Below are 25,747 nucleotides of genomic sequence, written 5' to 3'. Positions count from 1 at the left end.
ACTAGGGACAAGGGTGTTAGAAAATGGATGGATGGATGTTTAATGTGGTTCTCAGCTGACTGGAGCATCTTCTTCCACAGGTTACTAGATTTTTGTGGCCTTCGTTCAACAATTTGATTTTCTCTCCACTCTTCCATAAGAGGCCAGATTTGTAGAGTGCACACCTAATAGTTCTCATACAGACGTATTCTTCCACTGTGGATATCAGTGGAACCTTTCCACAACTTCCTCGGTCTTCATGTTGCTGATTACTCACTAATGTTCTCGAACAAACTTCCAAGGGCTTCAGGGAACAGCTGTTCTTAAATTACACACTAGTGGGCTTTATTTGCTCACACTCAGATCTTTTTTATAGTTAGTTGATCTATCACATAAAATGCCAATAAAATACATTGTAGTTTTTGTAACATTTCTAAACTGTGAAAAAACTTGACTGATATTGTTCAGTTTAACTGTGAATGCATTCATCAGTGCACTGCTCCTTTACACTTTATGAACCACCAGATCCACTTAAGCCTTACTGAGAACTCACACTGGGTTTGTGTTTCAGAGCTTGATTGATGAAGTTTACTCTAAGTAGAAACAGGCACCATAAATTATAGTTTCTTATCACACTTGGCCTGTATTAGCCAATCCAAAGCTCATGTTCGTATCAACCAAACACACACTATCTAGTTGTGTATCAAATAATGTTTTGCACATGTCAGTTTCCTATTGGTGATGTTTTTCTGTACAACAGCACATCTTTTGAAATGCACTGCATATAAAAAGTAACATTTATGCACAATAGCATACTGTATATGGCTTTGCATTAATGACTATGCCTACAGCTGGATCCTTCTCAAGGTTTTATTTGGTGCTACGGTTTCCTAGGTGTACACTTCTTTCCGTTGCGCAACCTAAAGTGACCTTTTCACTCGTTCATCTTTCCCCACAAGGTAGCAAGGCGAGGCCAAGCCACTCAGAGCCGGGGGCCTGCTCCCTGGGCCCCATGGATAGTAGGAACAAGAGCCAAACCTCAGACAACAGAACATGACATGAAAGCCCTGCATATTTTGGCAGAGGATTGCCTGACTCATAGCTGATTACTTTTTTCCTTTTGCATCCACTCTCCCCTTTGCTGCTCTACCCTCCCCTCCCCCTTTCCCTTGCTTTCTGTGAAGTCTTGACAGTCCAATCAGGCACCACGGTTTACACAGAATGCGTTAGACTTCATTGTTTCGACTCATTACGACCCACTCGCATAAGCCTGTGTTGATCTGCATACCTTTCAATTTGCGTGAAGCCAGAAGAAAAAAATGCAAATAGTGCGAGGCGGAATTGAGCATGTCCTTATCTGAACACAATCAGGCTTGCCGTCGCCGCAGGGCCGGGTCTGTTTCTGCTGCTGGCAGCCGCGGCGCAGTGTGTTTTGCTAAATCAATGTGAAAGTCTGAGCAGAATAGGAAAAGACTTTTTTGCAGCTTCTATCAGTGGAACAAAATATTCCCTATTAATATCCTCCCCTGGACTCATTATTCAAACCACAATTAATCAGGAGAGTGTAAGCAATGCTCAGTCACAGGGAGGGCATGGTTTAAAAGTGGAGCGAGTTAGTGGTGTTCATGTCAGATTATTCAGTTAAATCGACTTCTTCTTTCTTTATGTGTTGTGTTGTTATTCTTGCGACTGATCTGCATTATATGGGAGTTGGCTGTATCTTACTTACAGCGGCTTGTTTAATCAACATCCTGCAAGCTTCTACTTGTGTGGTTTTAGTCACTTTTTTTAGTTTAAGAGACACAGCAGGTCTTTATTAGTCAGACTCCCTCATAGTGACATCCTCCATCATTTTTCTCTCCTTCTTGTCTTTATCCATCTGTCCCTCCCCCTGTCCTTCCCTGAAATGTTGCCTTGCCGTAAGGCTATCAGGTCGGATCATTATTTTGAAGCTCAAACGGGCTGTCTGGACACAGGATTGGGGGATGAATTGTCTCGTAGAGCTGGCAGCATTAACAGCAGCTTCAGCAACCAGGACAGAGCTGTTGGCCTTGTCTCCCTCTCATCCTCACCTCAGCACTTAGGATTACTCTGTTGTTTTCTACGCTGCTCAGGATGACTAAAGTGCCTCGCAGACAGACCCCTGTTAAAAACATATCCATCCATGGCTTCAGACCTGTGAAGGATGAGGAGCTACACTTTGATACAGAGAGCCGCCTGAAGGGAGGCGTCTCGCTATGAGTTTTGTCAGCAGCAGCAAGAAGGCCGACAGAAAGGGGGAAAAAAAGAGAGAAAAAGGAGGAGAAAAAAGGGGAAGAAATGGACCCACCATTCCTCGTTCGCGATCTGAAATCCTAAATATTAGAACTTGAGCTTAAGATGTGTTGCGTCAACTCTGAGACCAGATGGAGCTGTGTTTGGGTGTCGCTCCCACATCTCAGATGAAGGCACAATTCAGATGAAGGGGTGAAGAGTGACAGGATGTGACAGAATTATGTTTGCTGCCATCTTTTGTTTGTGTGTCCTGCAGTAGGCAACAGAGGTAAAGATAAACAAATGAAACACTATCACAACTACAGTGCTTTTAAAAATGTTTAATACCTGTTTAGCTACCACCACAATCCTAAATATGTTTTATTGAACTTTAATGACCAGCAAAAATCAGTGCCAGGTATTTTGAAGTTGGCACATTGTTTCCACATTGCTTTACAAACAAAATTTCAAAAAGGAGGAGGGTGTGCATAGGTATTTAAAGTCCCTACATATAACACTTAAGAAGTCGCCTAATTAGTGAATAGAGTCCACCTGTATGTTACTTAATCTCATTATAAACCCAGCTGTCCTGTGAAAGCCTCAGAGGTTTGTGAGAGAACATTAGTGAACAAACCCAAAGACCAAAGGATGCAGCAAACAGGTCAGGGATGAAATTGTGGACAAAATTTAACACATAATTAGTTTATAAAACAATTTTCCGAGCGTTGAACATTTCATAATGTACTGTTCAATTTATCATTTGAAAATTGTAGATTTTCAATGATGGATTGAAAATCATTTGAAGATGGCAATGCTGTAAAACTACCAAAACATGGCTGTTCACCATAGCTAACAACCAAGAGGTTTGTGGTAACCGTGGGAAAGCTGCATAGTTCCACAGGTCAGGTGGGATAATTTATTGACAAGACAAATATTCTCCATGAAAATACACTTCTAAATGTGGAAGAAGCTGACATGGTCAGATGAGTCTAAAAGCAAACGTTTTTGGCCTAAATGTGGACAGAAACAAGGTTTAATCATATCTCTTCTACGATGTCTGTCAGATGTCACAGATGAGACACACGTGATTTCCGTCTCAGGTGATTTCACTGAGACGGAAAAAATGGGCTCAGTTTCTGGATGTGCAAATCCGTTAACAACATGTAGTGGATTTTAAAGAAAAGTAGTTCAACAATATGTCGAATCAGTTAGACTAAAAAGCAAAAGTACTTCTGCAGCATTGTACTTGTTGCGTTCACTGGATGAAGCATATACAATTCATCATAAAAAATTTGCATTCTTACTTTTCAAAGGTTTTTCGGATGCTGTTGTACCTCATGTTCTTGTTTGGCTAATAAATATAAACAGACAACGGTTCCAGCATGGATCTCAACAACATGCGCATAATGTAGAGAAAATATCTGCGTGTCAGGGATGACAGTTCACAAACAATGACTGGATTAAGCTGTCATTCTTTTTCCTTCTGAGACACTAATCAGAACAGAGATGGATTAATTACTGATTGTTTAGCAAAAAGATTTGCAGGGTTTAGGTGTAACCTAATTAGATCTTGTTCTAATAGGAGCTTAACATCTCAACACAAACCTTATTAACATAACCCCTGATATTCCCAACCCTCCCACCCCCCTATATGAGGAATCTATTAAAAGGCTCCTTGGCTGATGACTGTCCTCATGTTCACTTGCACATTTCTTACTCCTCCCCTGTATTTTCTATGGTAGTGGTGAGTGATGGTGCCATCTGGTCTTGTGGGAAATTAGAGGCAAGCGCACCGGGGCAAATGGCCCCCAGCTAGCCCTGCCCAGGAGTGAGAGGGAAGCAATCTGCTGCAGACTGTCTGCACACAGGAATGCACCATCACACTTTGCTGGAGCACCACTGATGGCCTTTCTGGAGTCAGCTAGCCAAAACATGCTAAAGGCCAGCACTGCTCTGCCAAGAGCCGCAGTGGAGGAAAGCTGCTATGCTTTGTTAACTGAGAATGTTGTCCTGCTGGTTGCAGGCCATCACTGATCATAGTTTATTGTTTCTCTCTGCCGAGGATGTGTTGCCACTCCTGAAGGCAATTAAGTTTACATTTTGGCTACGTTCACACAGCACATCTTGAGCTGCAATTCCGGTTGTTGCTGAAATCCATTTTTTTATGCTTGGTGATTCATACCACTAATTAAACCACACCGCAATGAAACTCCTGTGTGAAAGGTTTACGTTCCCAAAGCGACATGCATGTGCGGAAGAGGAACTCTGACATCACACAGCAGCGCTTTGTTTACGGAAATAATAGATAGAGCCGTTTATGGATCAATTTTAAAGTTTATTCAACAATGAGAGCAGAAAGTCACAAGACGATAACAACATAAAACGAGTTAATAACACGAAAGCGTAACTAATAGCAATGATCCTTTGTGAAGCATTGACTGCAGCTTCTTTAGAGAAGTCTGTTTAGATATGTACACAGACTTCTGTGATAAGTTCACAGTCATAGTTTTCAGCTGCTGTTTACATCCTGATGTACTGTTTGTTTCTTCTGGTGCAGAATTATGATGCATGTCTCACATCAATGACATAAAAACTGGATAAAATGTATCATGTCCGTTAAGACTGCCGATGTTTCAAAAATAATCAGATATGTATCCAAATTAGTGCTGCATATGGAAGCGACACAGATCCGATTTTTTGAGGTGGTGAAAAGATCACAATTGGGTCGTATTTACCTGCTGTGTGTGAACCTAGCCATAATCTCCTCAAAATGACTTCTGTTCTTCTGCTTCCATCTGAGAAGTTCTCTCAAGTCCACACTGCTCTCATAACAGGAGAAAACCTGCAAAGATATTGAGCTATTATGGTTTTCACTACTACTGGAAAGTACTACACAAAAAGGTACAGAAAGTAGAACAGTCTTTCTTAAGTATTCTTTATCATTACTTTGTGAAAGAGAGGCAACAAGGCCACCGATGCTCTTTAAAAACACACACACATACAGTGTAGCCTCTTAATATTGCTTAATATTGCACAGCACTGTATTGTTTTCTGTGTGACCTTGGTGAAGAGATGTAATATAGTGAAAGATGGTGTGTTAGTAACACATATAGCCAAAAGGACTGTAACTCACTGCTGTAACTTAGATGTTCATTTGTCTGTGCAGGACTTCCACCTGCTGTACGAGGAGGCCCGTTACTACCAGCTGACGCCCATGATCAAGGAGCTGGAGCGCTGGAAGCAGGAGCGCGAACAGCGGCGGATGGCACAACCCTGCGACTGCCTCGTGGTCCGGGTCACGCCCGACCTCGGTGAGAGGATCGCCCTGAGTGGGGAGAAGGTCCTCATAGAGGAGATTTTCCCTGAGACCGGAGACGTTATGTGTAACTCAGTCAACGCCGGCTGGAACCAGGACCCAACGCACGTTATCCGCTTTCCTCTCAACGGCTACTGCAGGCTCAACTCCGTGCAGGTAAGGCATCAAAGAGAGTATTTTTGATACATTACAGATATTTTAAAAAATACATACCCGCAGTTAACAGTCACGCATTTATCAAATTCCTTGGAATAAAAAAAACTTGAAATCTAACTAATTAGCCACAGTGTTGGTGTTCCAGAACGCCCACCCAGTTTACGTCATGCTCTCATTAATACAGGAAAACATTTCTGAGCAGCTTGAAGGAGGATGTATGTGCCTAGATGAGCTTTGGGCACACACAGTCATCATTAAAATGAGATTCAGCTTTAATATGGAATATATCTTAGTATTTGGCAAGAACCTACAAACAAAATGTAAAGATGAATTTTAGGAAAGCAAGCAAACAAAATGTTAGATAGCAATAGATATGCAACGTCTTAATATCACCTGCATTGATGTCATCATATTATTATTATTATGCAAAGTGTGTTTTAATTATTCGGTTCTTTAGGAATTGTCAAAAAATCCTTATTCTGTCTCAGTTTGTCTTTCTAGCACACAACATCAGAGCATTCACAAGAGTAATGTAACAGAAAACAGCGAAACCACCGCAGTCTCCTTCAAAATGACAGTTTTTGGGGTTTTTTGCAGAATTGACTCTTGATGCAGTTGATTTTTGAATAGTTTGTTTGTTTTTACTGCTGTGCGTGCTATATTTATATGCATTAATTTAATCACACAACTCTTTATTCTTAAGTAGACAGCTGGTAGAGTCTTTTGCCTGTTTTGTTGAAGCAGAGTTCATGCTGTTGTTGAGGTGCTATAAAAACTACCTCAGAAAACTACTTTTACAGTTGTGTTAACCACTAAGATCTGAGAGCGAAAGATCGAGGGGGAAAGTAACAGTCTCACACCACGGGCTCGATATAACACACTTAGGAGCCCACAGCCACGAATAGACTAACACACAGAGGAGCCTTCACCCCTGCAGCAGCCAGAGAGAGCCTCTCCGAGGCAAGCTGGTGCGCTCTGACACCTCTCCACCTCGCCCCCCTCACCATATACCCCCTGTCGGTGTGAGAGACCACCTCCAGGGAGGTGAGCGCAGCGTGCGGGACAAAGCATGTGTAGACTGCGGCCATGTTTTCCTGCAGAAAAAATGAAGAAGAGGAATGGAAAGGGGGGGAAATGATATGCATAATTTACGCTTTACTCCTTTTTAAGACACAGCTCCTTTTTTAAAAAGACTCCAATATAACACCGCTTAGGGCAATTGAAATACACGTATTGCATTTTTTAATACCATACTTACAATTTCTCAAACAGCCTAAACCAGTTTATACTTCCTTTATAGATTTTTAAATGACTTACAATATAATTAATTGGCCGCATCAACTAACACAACATTCTCCCACTCTGTTTACCAGGGAGACTGGTTATAGGATGTGAGCTCATCTGACTAACGCAATTTGAGAGGAGATTTTGTTTTCTTTGTTTTTTCCGATCTTTGTTTTTTCCATTATGAGGTTGCTCCTGAAAGTGAGGAGAGCTGAGATGCTCCTGTCAGAAAAAAAAAAGCGCTAATGGCAAGTGGAGCTGGATTGTCAAGGTTTTACTGGGAGCGTCTCCCAGTTAAAGAGGGATAGACACTCCTGTGTGGTATTAGGAAAACCTGTTTTTGTGGTATTGTTGTTTGATATGATTAGCATTACAATAGCCCTTAAACTTTTTCAATCCTCAACCTCAAACAGTTATATTTTTATTGCGTTTTAATGCAATAGGTCCACATAAATTCAAACAAAATAGCTTTAAACTTGTTTCACAAATAAAAATTCAGAAAACTGTCCTCCAATTCAGAAGTCACCTATCTAACGGGTTTAATTTTAGTTTAGTTAAAGTTAAATTTTAGTTCAGCTGTTCTGTGAAGGTTTCAGAGGTTTGTCAGAGAAGCAATCAGATCATAGTTGAGCTTTTTGTTTTACATACATGACAGAAAATATACACTGTGCATCACCTTGAACATTTCCTCGCAGTGAAACACGGTGGTGGCAGCATTATACTGTGAAAATCCCTTTCTTTAGCAGGGACAAGAAAGCTGGCTACATTTGTCTGGAAGACGGTGACTTGAGATCACGGCAGGCGTTTGGCTTTCAGTCGGATATCGACATGTCTTGGTTTTCACAGATGTCCTTTGTTCAATATTGATTAGCTTGAGCTATTAGCAAAGAAGAATGGGCAAACACATCTTTTTGCAGATGTACAAAGCTGAAAGAAGCATTCCCCAAAAGACACATGTCTATTATTTCCCTCCACTTCATAATAATGCTCTACTTTGTTTAGACCTATCACATAAAATCTCAGTAAAATACACTGAAGTTTCTGGTTGTAATATCACAAAGTTTGAAAATGCTAGGGTAATAAGTACTATATTATTTGTATGCAGAGCATTAATGTATGTCTGTAAAAATATAATTGCTTACTAAATATAGCATCCAAGCAGCCCACTGCGACTGCGATTTTGCACACATTCATATTGCAGTGACAATTATGATACAATATGCTGTGCAGCCCAAGCAGTGGCAGTTGCATACACACATATACAGAATAGGTTCATTAAAAAACCTAATCAGAACAGATGCAGGGCCTGGCTCAATGAGTCTATGCAGATAAGGATGTAAAGAGCAGATGGAGCCGCTGTTTTGTTTTGTTGTACGGGTAAATTTTTCTAAACAACTCGCTCATTATGTACTGCAGGTATGAGAATGTTTGCTAAATATTTCTCGTCTTACATGCAAGACAAAGAGCCTCTGATCTGATTTCAAGTCCAGGCGTTAACCCTGAGGAAACGGGCTCACCACCCCACCCTGCCTGCAGCGTGAAAGTGTGAGAAGGGTGTGGATCAGAAAACCTGTTAATACAGGAGTGTAAACATTTTTGATGAGAGTTTTGAGAGGAAAAAGAAAGATGTGTGAAAAAAATCTTAGATCATCTGCAGAGGTCTGGGTTTTATCCTGATTTCATGAATGCATTCTTTGAGCTTATTTAAAAAGTTACAAAATTGGAATAAAATTTAAATATTGAGTCAATTTCGCCCTGCCTTTTGTTCTTCTGCATCCAAATGTGGGAGAGTGCGAACAAACAACTCCACCTTGGCACGTGATTCTCCATGAAGTCATGACTGGAATTTTGTGAATAATGCGAACCACCTGCGTTGCTGTGTAGACCCAGCGCAGGGAAGCAGAAAGAAAGGAGGGAAAACATTTAACCTAAGAGTCGCAGAGGTGTACAAAGACGCGTCCCAGCTCTGGAACCTCGGCTGCTGCTCCATACATCACCGTGATGAAGCGCTCAGATCACACCAGAGCCAATCCGTCCTTCATCAATGTGACAGCAGAGGCAGAAGTGGATAAGGGGCCTGTTCCCCCCTCCCACTGCCGAGGCAGGGTACGCAACATGCTGCAACACCCTCTCACATGTCACTCTGCCACTCCATCAATCCTGAGTCGGCTGAGTAGGGAGAGCAAAGCCCATCAGAGCAGACAAGGCCACACAAACACCTCCGCAGCGCTCCTCGGTGGCCAGAGTGGCAGAGACAAACTGTAATACTGCTCCAGTTTTTAGCTCCCTTTCTGTGGCTCCTTGGGTCCAACGCAATGTGAGGCTGAGCAGGAAGCTGATTGCTCTGACAGGTGGAGATGTTAAAAACCAGATTCCTCTGACTCCTCCGACCCTTAAATAGGCCAGCCTTCATATTAATATTTAAATATCTGAGTATCCACACTTACACACACACACACTAAAGTTTTTAACACTAGAGAAAGACAACACGAGTAAATATAAAAAAACAGTAATTAATGGAAAAATATTAAACTAACCTTGCCCCATGTGAAAAAGTTTTTCTCCCCTAAATCTTAACCTAATTGTGCCTAAATCAAAGGCAACAACTACAATAAAGCATTGGTGATAACTGGGAATGAATTACGGCCCACTCAGCCACATCAGAGGGTTTTTGGCTGTTTAAGGTCACGTCTCAGCCCCTCAAACGGTTTTATGATTCAGCCTCTTCAGTACCATCATTTAGGTTTTTTTAATGAGCCATTTGGCTGTAGTCTCATTGTTACTCTTTCTATTGAAAAATTTGCAATTTTGCCAGTTATGGCAAGTTGTTAAGAATCAAAAGCATCAAAACAGCTTCAAACCATTAAACTACTACTACCATGTATGACTTTTATTGTTGTCTTCATTTTCTGAATGGCTGGGTTAATTTTACATTTGAGGTAAAGCGACACTTACCTGTCAAAAAGTTTGACTATTGCCATTGTCATACCACAGAATATTTTCCTAAAAGTCACAGGAAGTCTTTTAGCAAATGTGAGATAGACCTTTGTGATTGTTTTGCTCACAACTTGAAACTCCCCATTTTTGCGGTGTCCCCTTCTTACTGACGCTGATTGAGGTGGGTGAGACCTGCAATGCATTTCATGTTGTTCTGGGTTCTGTTGTCGCTTCCTCCACGAGTTGTTGATGTGGTTTTGGAGGAAATTTGGTTGATTTCTCCATTGACAGATATTAGCTTTTACAGTTTTTTTTTGTTTTTTTTACTATAGAGTCCAAAGCTTTAGACAATTCCAGATCAGGTTATGACGTCTTGATTTCTGAGATATTTTAGCCTACTTCATCTTGTCATACAGGTTCTATTTGTTATTTTTTCCACTAGATCTTGTTTGGCTTTTATAACTTTTTTCCCTTGAAAAGAATTTTTTGTAAACTGTTTTTTGTACTCATCTTATATTTGTCTAATGTAATTAAAAATGTAGTTGATGATGTGAAAGATTTATGCGTAAAGAAAAAGATTTAAGCGTAAAGAAAAAGTAAAACAGATTAAATTTGTGGGGGTGCAAACACTGTTTCACCACACTTTTTTAATCATTTGCATCTTATTGTCGTTTATTCATTATAACCACGTTATAATAATACTCTCCACATTATCATCTTGGGTTTATGATGCCACCCCGGTATTATTACTGGCTACTCATTTTGACACCCACTTAAAAACTTTCTATGGAAAAACCAACCTGACCTTTCTTCGACTCTGATTCTATACAGAGTAGTAAAGTTTTATAAATTTGAAATCTAAAGAGAAAAAAATGTTCAAATTGATGAAACATTTTCAAACTTCATGTAAAATTCTATGGATTTGTAAATGTAGACATCAGCAGTGAAGGAGGTACTTAAATGTTTTATTTGAAAGAAAAACGCAATTCAACTTTTACACATTTTTTGGAAAAGTCCAATAAAATATTTTTTTTTCTTAATAGAAACGAAACACTGAACATTACAGAATCATATTGCTTAGTTACTGTTGATATATTGTTCCAGAGAAAGTAGCTTTTATGGTTTATAGTAGTTTTAAATTCAGATCTAAAACGAATAAAATGTAAAGCAGCTTCACAATCCTTCTATGCAGTGGGATATGGAGTTAATTTTAAATTTTTCATTTACACTGACCTAGTGCTTTAAAGAACAAAACTAATGACAGTAAACTTTTAGGAAAGGGATGGAAACCATCAATTTCTCAGGTGTGGTTTGTTAGTTTAGTCAGAACTTGAATAAGTCCTCTGGCAATTCGGATTTCCAAAAACATGGTGATTGTGGACATCTTAAAGCGTCCATTTGCTATAATAAACCCAGCTCATTTGCTCCAAGCTCTGTCTGAAAATACTCCACAGTCAAAGTGCTTTTGTCACTGGTGAGTCGTAAAAAAAAAAAAAAAGCTGGCACACAGCTTGGAGAATTACAAAGAGCTGGAGCTTCACCGCTGCTTGATGCCAGATGCTTAGGCTGCAGTTAACGTTCCTTGTCGAGCTTGTGCATTGTTAAACAAAAGCGCTACCCCCTCCTGAGTGCAGCAATCATCAAAAGCTTCATCCTGCGCGTGTCACACGTGTCAATCAGCTCTGAATCCTGGGCCACAAGGAGCGCCCGCTCCTCAGAGGTGTTCAGTTTGTCTGTGCGCTCCGTCAGCCATTAATATTGCATCTTGTTCCCGTTTTCCAGTCCTAAGACTCGTCCGCTTTGATTCCCGCTTCACCCTCTTTGCTAAATTCCTTGGAGGGGCCAATGTTATCCCCTCTCTTCACAACAGTGGCTGAGTGGCAGCTCATTCACGTGGTTAAGTATGGAATCGTTTGCATTTGTTTGGAGGAGCCATGTTTCCAAATCACCTGGGACAGAGCGTGGAAGACGCTTTTAATCAGTTTCAGTCTTACAAGCAGGAAAAGAATCAGACAGAAGTAATGAAGTCTAACAAAGAGCTAATTTAGTTCTTATTACATACATCCTCTGCAGTTCGATCCTGATTTCCTGCACTTAGTACAATATTTTCTATATTCTGCACTGCTTTATAAAAGTGTTCACATTTTGTCACATTACATATAATTATGAATGCGTGTATTGTGATTTTATATGATATTCAAAAAGAAAGTAGCTGAAAGGAAATAAAAACTAATAAAAATTTAAAAAGGTTTGTGTCCTGATGTGACAATGAGGTGCATAGAGCAGCCTTGTGTCAAAACTGTATTGAACCTCTATTAACTAAAAGTGCAGCGTATCCTCTGGATGATAACTCAAACTCGGACAATTCCAGACTTTAACTGGACCGTTACTAAAGATGCATATGCTTTAAACTAAACTATGGCTGTCCAATTGGAAAGGCCAGCTTCCCTGTCACTCTTGAGGAATGCAATCCCACATCATGATGGTGACACCACCATGTTTCACCATGTAATTCCATAATGGTGTTAAAAAAGTGCTAGTTTTACACATCAAGTGCTATTTTTCATGCAGGTCAAAAAGATTTGTTTTTGTCTCATTTGGCCACATTTGGAAGGTGAATGCTTTTTTAGAACAAACTTAGAATCCAGAAAAAATTCTTCCAGAACAGGAACATTTAGTCTTTATTATTACTTAGAAACTGTGGAGTACTCATTACTTTTACAAATTTAGAGGACACTTAGGAAGTCCAGAGGATACTTACTTACTTACACTTATTTAGCATCCCATAACAGGGATTAGAACTTGGAACCCAGAAAAACTACCTTAGCAATTACTTTTTAGACTCCTATTCTTCCAAACCAGAAAAGGAATTAGACCAGAAGTTACTTACTTATACTTATCTACCAACCCTGAGTAGGAGTATCTAGTTTAGTTACTTTGGATCAACATTATTAGCTTTTTCTTCTTTCATTTGGTTTGTTATTTTGTTTGTATTTCCTTTTAAATCCTGTAAAGCACTTTGTATTGCCTTGTTGCTGAAAATGTGCTATATAAATAAAATTGCCTTACCTTACTTTACCTTGTTTTCAACTGTGTTTTATGATCAAACCCTGCTTTGATCTTAACACCTGACCTCGGTCTGTTTTTTAGTCCTCAGATTAAATCATACACAGGTGGATTCTATTTATTTTCTAGGTGACTTCTTGGGGGAAAAAAACAGTGGTACAAAATCTTGTTTTTTAAGGTTAACAGAGTAAAAGGAGCGACAGACAAATGCAGGTCTGTAGCATAATTTCATTTTAAAATACACTGAAATTTGATGTTGTAATGTAAGAAATATGAAAAAGTTGAATATATTTGCAAGGAACTGTAAGCATGTTTTGTTGCAGCCTACTAGGGAGTTCACATTGATGGACAAACTAGAATTTTTTTTTTTTTGAAAAACTGCTAATGAACATTATTTCTATATCATGGAAATAGTTGTCCTCAGACTGAGTCTTTATCCAATCAGGTTGCTTGTGCAGAACTTACAATTTGACTTCTTTGTTATGGTTTTGCTCAAGTGAGCTAGGAAAGTAAGCAGGGAAATCTGCATAAGTACAACATAAGCTGGGATGTGGAGGCCTGCGGTCACGAGAACGTAGTGCAGAACAGAGCAACCAGACATGTTTGTGCTTTTTAACGCGGCGCATTCCTTTCTCTTGTCAGCAGGGATTGATTTCAGGACATTGTCCTGTGGACATCAGAAGCCTCAGCTTGGAAATAGCCTAATTATTCTGTGTATTGTTTATCCCCCTATGGCACTAATTCACTGTGACAAAACTGAACGTGAACTTTTTTTATGGCATCTTATAGTCATTACAGTATCCTTAAATCAGTTACAACCATCTATAATAATATCCTTAAGTCTTTTGTGCTGCGGTGCGTTAATCATAAAAGTGTTTTCAGACTATCTTTATTGATCAGGCCCTTCTCCTCTGTGACCAAATTGCGCTGCTGAACACGATGGAGTCCCACATGTGTTAAGAGATGATTGGGAGAAAATGCAATGTGATGCAATGATCAAAGAAGGCTATGTAATATCATTTCCATAATCGTTAGGCTCCTCCGTCGCCTGTCATGGATTCTGGAGTGTTTGATGCTTGGGCAGGTCTCTTAATTAGCCACCCTCACCATCAGCTGTCTGCCGCCCCTTCTGTCTCACAAATTACTGAGTTTGTCACCGTCGGATGGCCAGAGGATGAAAATGGGGGAGGGGGTGGACTCTTCAGAGTGGTCCGTTAAACTTACAAGCAGCACATCGATCCGCATTTTGGTTTTAATGAAGACATGCATGAGCGGATGGGGGGGCTTGTGGTTTGCTCAACAAGTTTCTGTAAGTGTTTATGTGTGATTTCTACGCAAGGCTGTAGGCCTTCGACTTGGAGGTCCAAAAAGCTCACTTTAGCCAGGGAAGGGGCTCACGATTCTGTAATTACAGAGGTCTTCCTTCACTGTGAGTCTGCGTGTCAGCGTGTGCAAGCTTTAAGAGAAAAACTTTCTGTTTGGATGAACCTCTCTGCCTCTGTGTCTGGCAGAACGGGTTTGCCCTTGGCGAGACCTTTCATTTTCATGCACTGCACACTCTGTTAAAAGGAAGGGGGAATAAGTAAATACACACTACTTCTCTCCCTGGGATTTAGATATATACTCTCTCCAAAAAATAAATAAATAAAAAAATAAGCTGCATCCCACACGAATTACAGCAGACGAGGAGAGAAAAGTGATGCAGGAGTTCACGTGTCTGAGTGTATCTCTATTTAGTGGTGTGTGTAGGTGTGCGTGCGGGGGCGCGTGCGTGTGTGTGTGTGTATCAGGGTCCAGACTGGAGGGCTAACATGCATCCCCATCTCCTGCTCGCTCCTTGCAGCTCCAGCGCTTTGTCCTCGCACCGATCAGCCACATCTCCTTCCTCATCCTCATTCGCCGCACGTCGTTTCCTTTCCCTCTCTCGCTCACGGACCTCACTCCTTCCTTCACTTCTTCCCTCACCCCAGCCTCATTACTCAAATTAGGAGCTCCAGTAATCACCACGCTGGGCTCCAGTCAGGCCCCTTAACACACTCGGGCTCTCCACATCCCTTTGAGCTCCTCCTGCCCTCAGCTCAGTGGCCGATCCGGCACGAGTCGCATAAATATTGCAGAGGTGGTGTGATGTTGGGAATGCCCTCTGGTTTTTATCACTTTCTGTGATTGGATTGAGAAGAGGTTTAATGGCATGTGCTGCATGTTGGAACTGATGACTATCTGAAGAAGTTCAACACTCCTCTCACATCTATTTTCTAAATATTAATTTATCTCCTATAACTGATTGGTTGCTCCTTTAGAGTCTATACAGTACATGGCTAAGATCTGGGGAAGAAATTAGAGAAAAAGCAGCAACATTTATATAGAATATGTGGCATTATTTGCTTAATTTACTCCCCTGATCACTGTATGAGTTATTTAACTGAAAGAGTTTCAGCATGAGGCAAAAATTAAGCTGCAGAGGAGGTTTATGTGCTTTAAACTTTAATTACGTTTCCAGAATGACCCTTGAGCTCAAATATTAACCAGCCTATACTTCTGAATCACAACAAATAATGTTGCTTATAGGGCTTTAAAGAAGGGCAGGAAGGGTAAACCTCAACACAGGCACCCAGGGTTCGATTCATGACCTTTTGACCTTGTGCTGTATGCCCATTTCACATCTGACTGCTGTCAATAAAAGTCACTAGCGCCACAACATTACTGGCAAAAAGAAAAAAAGCTTTAAAGAAACCAAGGAATTGTTAGGGATGCCTGCATAAAGCACTTGAAGTTCTGCCATTGCAAATGCAAAAAGGGGGTTTTGTTAAACTCCACTGGGACTTAACTGAAGTCAAGTTTGATTGGACCAAAAATTAGCTTTTTATCAACAAACTAACCTATCTTTGGGTGTATTTTCAATGTGAGGTTTTGCTGGTGCAATAAAATATGAATTTATTTTCAGGTTTTTTACCAGGGGGTGCCTATAAATTTTCTTCCACCTGTTTAGTCCCATATCAACACCTCTAAGTAACATTAATTAACATGTGATATTATCAGCGTGAAGAAGCGTGATTTTAATTAATTTCTGTTTTTATAACAGGTCTGGCGTCACACTATTTATTTAAACAATCATTTTATGTTTTCTCTAATGCTGATCTGATATAATTAATGCTCTGAAGAAGTTTGTTTTATTTCACTTTGCAAAAATTAAGCAAACAACACCCAAAGCTTCAAAATTAATACATTTTCTACACAAAGTTGCTTACTGTGAGTTTAACACAAACATCAGTATTTTAGAAGTTATGAGTAATACGCTTTTGTATTCAACACCTGATCATCTTTTGACTTGTGTGCAGGTTCTGGAGCGTCTTTTTCAGAAGGGCTTCAGCGTGGCGGCATCATGCGGAGGCGGAGTGGACTCGTCCCAGTTCAGCGAGTACGTGTTGTGTCGTGAGGACCGGCGGAGCCTCTCAATCAACACTCCTATCAGGATAAAACAGGAACCCCTGGACTAGAGATTTTTTTTTTTCGGAGGTGGAGAAGGACTGGCAACAAACCCTCTCCTCCTCCTCGTCCTCCATCTTTTCACACCGCCCCATTTCACCTCCACCTCCCCCCTCTCTGCCCCAGATGGACCACAGCCTCCGCTCCAAGAACATAACTAAGTATTAGCAGAGGCTTTTAACCTCACTGACTCTGCTGAACTCCATGGGGAATGTAGGACCAAACAGAGGAGAAAAGCATCAGCGGCAAAAATTTTTCATTCTGTTTGAAAAATACCCAAAGAATCTGTTGGACCGTCGGGTGCTTCGGCATCTCACAGCTCTCTGTTTTTAGCGCAGATTTACCGACTGATTTTCCCACAGCTACTTTAAGAAAACAATGTACAGCAATCTGCACCACCTCTGTCATCCAGTCCTGTTTCTGTGGGACCAGCATTCGCTCTGACTGGTGACACAAGGAGCCCACTGTGGCCCAGGGAAGCTTTAGCAGGCAGGATGTTTTTAAGGATGACAAGATCAGGACATCATATAAATTTGTGAGGCCCCAAACCCCTGTGACCCTGTCAAACCTCAGCGGACTCAGCATTGTTTGCTAAAATGTTTCTGTTTTCCTCGCCCGCTTTGCTGTTTTTTATCATCACATGGTGTAAACAATTATTATTAATAGGATTATTTTTAATGTCTCCCTCTCCCCACCCCCCTTTCTCCAAAATGAAGGATGTACGAACATTGTATTCATTAGGCTTCGAGAGCTTGCGAGGGAGCGTTTCTTGGCAATGGCTGCAGCAACTCAGATGTCTGCAGGCTATGTGGCAAAAGCAATCTGACTGGCAATGAAATCGAAGCCAGAAAAAGTCCCATTGTTCGAGCAGAAATGGAAGAAAACCTCGATGTTTCCACATTGTTTATAGTCAAATGGGTTGTGCACATAAAAAGAAGGCTGCTCTAAAATTTCTGCTTATTTGCTATAAAATAGACTGCACCATGAAAACATCTTTACCCCCCTTTTTTTGTGTAAAATTTACTGCTTCAGATAATTAAAGAACTTTTAATATCAGACAAAAAATACCATGAGTAAATGCAAAATACAGTTTTTAAATGATGATTTCTTTTATTAGAAGAGAAAAGCAACCTAAAACAACCATTTAACTGGGATTAATCACATTTTGGTTTTATTTTATTAGCTACATCTAGCCTTGATTACAGCCAGACCTGTAGAATCAAGAGAACCTGTCCAACAATATGAAGAAGGCTGAAAGAGTTTATAAAAGCAGCACATCACACCCCGATTAAAAGAAATTCAAGAACAAATGAGAAACAAAGTCATTCACATCTGTCACTCTGGGAAGGGCTACAAAGCCACTTGAAAGGTTTCTATGACTCAAGCAAACCATGAAATTCATCCTGAGAAATCAAATTCAATGGGAGAAATCCCAGGTGGAGCATTGAAGTGAGATGAGAGTCAAGTGGAGCTACGTGGGAAGGCTAGGAAAGATTCAAATCATTGCAGGCCTCACTTGAATCAGTGAAAACGAAAATTCATGATTCAACGATAATAAAGAGCCTGGCTAAAAAAGAAACAAAAACTGTTGGGGTAATTACCTACTCACTCAAAACAAGGTTGTTTTTGATCATTTTCTATCCCTCAATTATTATAATAATTTTAAAAACAGATTTTTGCATTTAGCATTGTTATCTTTGTCTAATGTTAAAATTACTTTGCTGATCTGAAGCATCTAAGTATGACCAAAAAAATTAAAAAGAGAAGAAATCTGGAGGAATGTCTGATCAAACTGTCTCCTGTTCAGCACAAGTTTTAGAGCTGACATTTAGCGTGTCTCGGAATCAGCAGGAGATGTACTTTAAATGCTTAATGTTTGTTTGCACTTGACGAAGTTTACCACAGACCTGCCTGGTCCCACTCTTTCCGAGGAATCATTACCGCCCAGCAAACAACAAGTCAAGCTGTTTTACGTTTAGGTGTACGTTGGGATTAAAGTACTGAAAAACATGGAGGAAAATTAGGCATCCAACAGAACAAACTGTGCCAGTTTGGTGATTGTACAAAGATCAAGATGTTCTTTGAGCCGCGCTGCATTATTTAAAACCGTATGAAGGATGCAAACATTTGATCCTCCAAGTCCTGACAGTTCTGTTTGAATATTGTCACTTCTGAGTCCAGATTACTTCAGAGGTTGTTCACACATTACATATGGCAGAACCTAAAGTTGAACTGCTCTCCCAACATCAATCTGTTGTTCACAAAGAGGCGAGTGGGTGGCATTTTAGTCGCTCCTTCTCTTCTTCTCTTGCTCTTACACTCAGCATGTCTTCGATCAAAGACAAGCAAGAAAGTTTTTACGCTTTTTATTTGTGCATAACTTAACTATGCTGTTTCTTCCATTCCAAAAGCCGGAGTTGAAACAAAAAAAAGCAGCTTAACTCTGATCTTTGTTGGTGCTGGCAGTTACTTGATTTAAACTGGGTTTGTTTCTTTAGTTTTTCATTAAACTTGGGTTCTGCAGTCTGAACAGGAGCAGAGAGTGGATGAAGTTTCTCACAAAGCAACTCGTCTTTGTTCTGATTTTCTCCTTTTGGATCCAGTTGCCTCAAAGGGAATGGTCAACCATGCTGTTTTTTTCATGTGGAGAGGCATGTCGGGCTCTCTCGCGGAGCTCCCCCGGCCCCTTCCTGCCTCCCCGTTTACAGAACGCCCTCCTACGCCGGACCACACCGCAACAAACCAAACAAACTGATGAGTCAAAACACAAGCAGGCTCACAACATGCAAGGCAACTCGACTCTGCAGCTGACCTCAACTTACTTTGGTTGTTTTTACTGCTGAAGGTAAAACCAATTTGTGCTTCAGTAATGTAAGACTTAAGGCACCTCGTATTACCTTTTAGGAGCTGAAATTTGCGACTTTGAAAAAGAAAGATGCTCCCTTTTAGATATCTCGACGCATTTGGAACAACTGGACATTTTTAGAACATCTTCCCTGTTGTCGGCCCTGTTCAGATGAAGCACTCGTCAGTATTCACTGCTCCTCCAAGGCGGCTCAGTTTGTACAGTTAATGTGTACTGAATTATCAGGACTTGTAGGCCTTATGGGACCTTCATGCTTTTGAGAGATCTCAAAGCCACTTCACAGTAAAGAGTTAAAAGAAAAGTCAGAACATTACATTGTGTACATATGGATAAAAAAAATAAAAACATTTCAAAGCATATAATAAGGTGCAAATGTATATTATTTAAAGTGTTTAAAACAATTAGACTGTGGTATTAAAGGGCATGTGTTCATTTACAGTGTCTCCATTTGACTTTTCTTGCATATTTGCGATAATAAAAGGATGTACTGTATAAATTAACTTTGTCTCATTCACTCTTTTAGAAAGGTTGATGGTTTTATAACAGCTCCCAGCATCTTGCACTGTTTACGGCAAAAGTATTTACAAATAGAACTTTGTAAAGTTACAACCACAAACGCCAATGTATATTTTGCATGAAAGACAAAATAGATGAAATTTGACAGATATTTGTAGAACCACATTCTGTTGCAATTATGGCTATAAAACGTTTAAGCTCTTTACCAGCTTACAAAATATAATACTTCATTTTTCTTTTCAGAACAACTCAAGTTCAGTCATATTGGATGGTGTCTGACCTCCAGGTTTCACAGATTTGCCAGATATTCAAGTCTGAGCTTTGACTAGACCAATGTAATACAGGGATATGCCTTTACAATGTAGCTCTGGATTCACGTTTAGATTTTTGGTTAACCTCTGTCCCAGTCTCAAGCGTCCAACAGACTTAATTCGTCTTCCCATCGACGCTGACCAGCTTCACTTCCCACTGCTAAAGTAAAGCATCTCCCTAGGATGATGCTGCAACCACCACGCATCAAATGATGTGATCAGGATGATGTTCAAGATTTGTATATGGGTCACAACGGGATTCTTCAAACTTTAAATGGGACTTTTACAGATTTGGTTTCACTCTTCAATAAATATTTTTGAGTGACTAACAGTAATTACATTTAAAAATTATCCTCCAGAAATAACACGGTTCTCTAGCTGCCATACTCTTTCCATTGCTACACAATGGGTTGAAAAATGCTCTGTCAGATGTTTGAAACTGGGGACATTGCATTATAACCCTGCTGTGCTTTGAACTTCTCCATACCGATGTCGCACGCCAGACAAACATCTGAGATCTTCATAAAACATCTGCACTTATACTGAGATTTAAATGAAAAAGAAGGGACTATTTACTAATTAGGTAACGTCACCGAATTTTTTGAGGTGGCAGCTTGAATGGTTCAGAATACAAATAAACTCCACAGTTTTCAGAGTTATTAGTTGTCATTTTCCTTCAAATTTATTTTTGGAAATTTCTTCCAAAGATTCACAATCAGCTATAATGACTGTCAACATCTTATTTCATATAGTGCACCTATGTTATGTTATGCCAACCTGTAGACATTTTATTACCAAGTATCTTTACTTCAAAAGTGTTTAAGCAAAATCTTCATTGTGCTTTTTAAAACTCAACTCTAATAGATTTAGACTGAGATCCAACATGATGTGACAATTCACAAAGAGGCAGAGAAAAGCGTTAGAAGTGAAGCATGTTCCAGTTGTGCAATATTTTTTTGAGAAGTTTTATGTAAAAAAAAAAAGGGGTGGGGGGGACAGGCAAGTTGGGATTTGCAAAAGATCCTGGGAACTTGTAGTTTTACAACCCAGAAAGTGATAAATAAATGTAATGAATCCATCTGCAAATAGATTTAGGAGAAGAGAAAAATATGCTTCAATTCAGGGGTGTTTTTTTTTTTCAACAACATGAAACAACAGAATGACTGTACAGAAAAGAGCTGTGAATAATCTAAAAAACTCAAATAAATTAAACTAAAGAAAGTAAAAGAACAAACGACCCTGGAGCATTTTTACATACCCCACATTTCCCTCACCTTCCTGTTTTTAATGTAAAGAAGCATTTAGACAAAGTCAAGATCGCTCAGTTTAGTAAACAGCTTATTTATTCCTTTACAAAATAAGTACGAATACGAAAGTTTTGTTTTTTCTCACACAAACAGGAAATTTTCAAGATATGTACAAGAGCTTACCAAAAATAACGTGGTTCTAATAAACATACAGTTTTGTAAACAATATTTACAAATCATCCTTGCAATGTAATGCTATTTCCAAGAGCTGTTTACATCAGAATTATTGTCTTCTTATTTTGGCTAAAAAGCTGTAGTAGTAGTAGTAGTTGTTGTTGTAGTAGTAGTAGAAATGTCCTCTTGTGAAGCCATCGGAAACAATACAAATCATTGAATAAAAAATGTAACCGAACCAACCACAAATTGTTAGTGCTGTGCTTGTTTCTAAAATGTTTTGGACTTCAAATGCATGAGTTAAACATAAAAGCCAATCCTCCCCCCCCAAAAAAAAACATATGGTGAAAACTGACAGAACCTAGCAATAGTGCTTACTATTTGCTATAATACATCGACAACTTTGAGCTGTCGGGTAAAATAGATTTTAAAAAGTGCTGCTTAAATTTATGATGCACAACAATTGCTTCAAATATCCCCCTGACCCACATAGTTAAATAAATTTTCAATCTGCCAAGAAAAGCTGCATAGAGGCCAAGAAATCTAGTTAAATATATATAAAAAAACATACTGGACAATATTACATAATACAATTAGGATTGTTTAAGGATAAAAAATAAAAAAGGCAAATATTTAATATGGTATGTAAAACATTTTCTGTCACAGAGATCAGTCCAATGAAAACGAAAAACTAATCTGGAATCATAAAACTGCTTCCTTCTATTTTTTCCACTTTACTTTAACTTACAGCTGTTTCTCATTTGGGTGAAAAATACAGAAAATACAAGTGCTGCACACCATAACAAATATCCTGCCTTTTACCATTCAGTCACTGTGAAAGCTCGGGTGAAAGGACAGAACAGTTAAATATGTTTTTTAAACATTAGATGATGTACACACGATAAGTTGGGAGACATGACAGAGGAATGTCTGCTTGCCTTCTGCTTACTTCACATTATAAGATGATACTGACCCAGTCAGCAAGGTTGATTAAAGACTGTCTGGATTTGTTAAGTGGTCGTTGCAGATAACTGCAGGAGGATGAGGAACTGGGGGGATTTGTCATGTAACGATACTCTGAAAGCACGTTCTTTTACAAAACATCAGCTTTTATAATATTCACACAGAAATTGTGATAAAAATATACATGCTGTAAAATAATTCAAAAAGAACTATTTACATATACAGCAAGGAAATGTAACAGAACGATGTTACGGGTGCATCTTAGTGGCTTTGAAAAGTGTTTTCATTCAATTCAGATCATGTATTAATATCAATTCATTATACACAGGAATGTATTTCAAATATGTATGTTAATTTTGATGATTATGGCTTACAGCTAATAAAAACTCAATTTAAAAGTCAAAAAATTAAAATATTACATTATTATTATTAATGGACAAATAAATTAGGACAAATTCCTAATTCAGAAATGTTACGCTAAGCTACAAGAAGTTCTTGCTACAGAAGACAGGTCTTCCCAGAGTGCTGCACCAACTATATCAATGGAAGGTTTAGTGGAAGAAAACACTGCAGAAGATAAAAAAGAAACTGGTGTAGCTTTATGTGGGTTGTGAAGCAAATCCACACTGTCAAAAAATGGTTTGTTACCATGTTATTGCTGGCCAGCAGTTTTGCTAAACGTAAATGCCTTAGGCGTATCTGCAACCTCAATAATCCATAGAACTATCCTTGCCCTGAATTCAGCATAAAACTAATTTAACCTACAAATATAACAAGACCTTTTGAAAATGTATTTACGTTTTTCTAGAAATTAATACTATAGTTAAATAATTACTACTCTGACATTTTTACAGAGCCACCATTTTATTTTTAGTTTTTTAAAAGAGAAAAACATAAAACTTTTGCAAAAGAGGATGGACACTATTTCTCTTATAAGATGTTGACATTTGTAGAAAATTATGCAAATAAAGCACAGAATGTTTAATCTAATGGCCACAAAAATAGATTAAAATAGCACTTTTTTTGCTTCCCTTCCATTCAGCTTCTCCAGACTAGTGGCAGCAGCAATTAGCAAACACCAGATGGAACTGCATGTTTTCTAATTTTATCACGCAAACTACTTCTCAATCCATTGCGACTATGAACGCTAATAAACAACATAATGGAGAAGCATTGCTGTGCTGAAGGGGAAGCATCAAAAAGGGTAGGAGCTTCATAAAGAGATAGATACGGATTTAAAAGTGTCAGAAACGTCTGATGCAAAGTTACATTTCTCTTAAGTTATTTTTGACATAAACAGCATTTTCATAACTACTGAAGGTAATATAATTACTTGATTGTGCTATAAAATGGCAAAATGTGCCCAGAGAGCATATGTAACAGTCCCTTTAAAATACTTTTTTGTTGATATTATTCAACATTTGAATTATCTGTAAGCCATAATTGTCTAAATTAACAGAAAGAAGTGCTTCAAATGTATCACATTGTGTAAACTGAATCTATCGAATCTTTCAGAAGTAAACTAACAGTTCAAACACCTTTTGATTTATTAAGATGCATCAGTATTTGGAACCTGTTCTCTGGAGTAAAAGTCCTTAAAGTCTCAACGTTTGAGCTCAGTTAGACTACATTCATGGAACTGCGTCAACAAATAGCTCACACAAAATACTAGAGTCTGCATTGAGGTGTGAAAGTAACCATCTGAGTCTGTAATTCCTACTTGTATGGTTTCTGAAGGTTCCGATACCAGTGTGAACTAATAAGAAGCAACCAAGAACACATGGAATAGGTTTGGACATCCTTCATCTACCAAATCCAACACAAAGTACATGACATGGCCTTTAAATTGAAGGATCTAACTACACACTGTGAAGCTAAACGGAGAGCACAAGGAACAACAACATTTAGCTTTTTTACTAACCCTCTGTGTATTAAAAGCTACGTCGAACATCACTACAGTACATATAGAGACACAGAGCAGAAATATTAGACCTGATCTGAAGGCACGTGGCTGGGAAGGAGGAGGTGGAGAAGGTGGAGGTTGAGGTGGGTGCTGAGCAGAGCAGAGGCTACTTGAGCAGTGCACGGTAAAGGAGAAGGGAGTGGGCAGTCTCTCTCTCTTGCTCCATGTAGAAAATCAAGTCCCTGAGGTTGACGCGGGTGATGCGCTGTCGAGTATACTGGCGAGATGAGGTGGACGGGGTGGAGGAGCATCCTGGGGAGCCGGCCATGCTGCTGGAGACCTGGAGACAAGAAGTTCTCCGGTGAGGAGGAGGAGGATGTACAGGGCCTTGCATAACAATTCATGCCATTTGACCTTTTACTCATTTTCCCACATTACAATCACAAAGTGAGACATACACAAGGGGGTGAATAATTGTAAGGTGGAGGGAGGTAATAGTACCAACTCTGAAAAGTGTGGTGCATATATGCACCTGCCCTTTAATTTGATACCCCAAAATGAAATCCAGTGCAATCAATTACCTTCAGATACAGTTAAAGATAAAGTAGAGGAAAATTGCAAACTGCAGAGATATGGACATCTAACTATTGAAACGGTAACTGTTAAATTTTCCTCCAAATATAAACAATAGTCAGTATGGCCCAACACATTTTAGATCACAAGAATAAAAAATAAATAAATAAAGTTACAGTCCAAGACTTTATCTGTTTTTGGAGTAATGGATTCTTCCTTGCTGATTGGCCATTCAGACCAATCAGCAATTGTGATAAAGATAAAACTAATCAGAACTATTTATTACTTTTTTTAGGTAACTGTATGGCTATGACTCTATCACACAGCAATCATAGCCCCACAAAGTCTTTAGGACACCAGTAACATAAAAAAGTACAACTTTTCTCACTAAAATGCACACATTGAAAAAAATAGTGAAAATAACAGTCCCAAGAACAAGGACAGTTTTAGGTTTTTTTTAAACAGCATTAACTGGAATTTACTGTGACAACAATAAATGAAAAGGTTTTCATGATAAAAACTTTATCAAAATAAATGACAAACAATACAATAAATATCCACCCAGAGCCAGGACATTGGTCTATTAGCTTTTGTTCTAAGGTTGATACACACATTTTGTACCAAAACAGAATTATTTACTCATGGAAAAAGTGAGAGCTGTGCTACACATCCCAGTAAATTCTCCTCAACACCAGTCTGTGCTGAGTTCAGTGAAAT

At 39.2% G+C, this 25,747-nt stretch overlaps 2 protein-coding genes across 5 annotated transcripts in view; one reads left to right on the top strand and one right to left on the bottom strand.

The window, feature by feature from the left end:
• kctd15 (potassium channel tetramerization domain containing 15) overlaps window positions 1–19,843 on the top strand; it is a 32,305-nt gene extending 12,462 nt beyond the window's left edge. For both annotated transcript variants that reach the window (XM_005796131.2, XM_005796130.2), the window contains exons 4-5: window positions 5,399–5,704; window positions 16,330–19,843. In XM_005796131.2, coding sequence (XP_005796188.1) covers window positions 5,399–5,704; window positions 16,330–16,488 — 465 coding nt within the window. In that variant the 3' untranslated portion in view covers window positions 16,489–19,843. The remainder of the gene's footprint in view (window positions 1–5,398; window positions 5,705–16,329) is intronic.
• Window positions 19,844–21,491: 1,648 nt separating this feature from the next.
• LOC102224043 (transcription initiation factor TFIID subunit 4-like) overlaps window positions 21,492–25,747 on the bottom strand; it is a 101,849-nt gene continuing 97,593 nt past the window's right edge. For all 3 annotated transcript variants that reach the window (XM_014472916.2, XM_023332978.1, XM_023332981.1), the window contains one exon: window positions 21,492–24,797. In XM_014472916.2, the coding sequence (XP_014328402.1) occupies window positions 24,624–24,797 (174 nt within the window). In that variant the 3' untranslated portion in view covers window positions 21,492–24,623. The remainder of the gene's footprint in view (window positions 24,798–25,747) is intronic.

This window comes from Xiphophorus maculatus, chromosome 4 (genome assembly GCF_002775205.1).
Source record: "Xiphophorus maculatus strain JP 163 A chromosome 4, X_maculatus-5.0-male, whole genome shotgun sequence".
Taxonomy (NCBI): Eukaryota; Metazoa; Chordata; class Actinopteri; order Cyprinodontiformes; family Poeciliidae; genus Xiphophorus; species Xiphophorus maculatus.
This window is presented reverse-complemented; position numbering and strand designations above follow the sequence as displayed.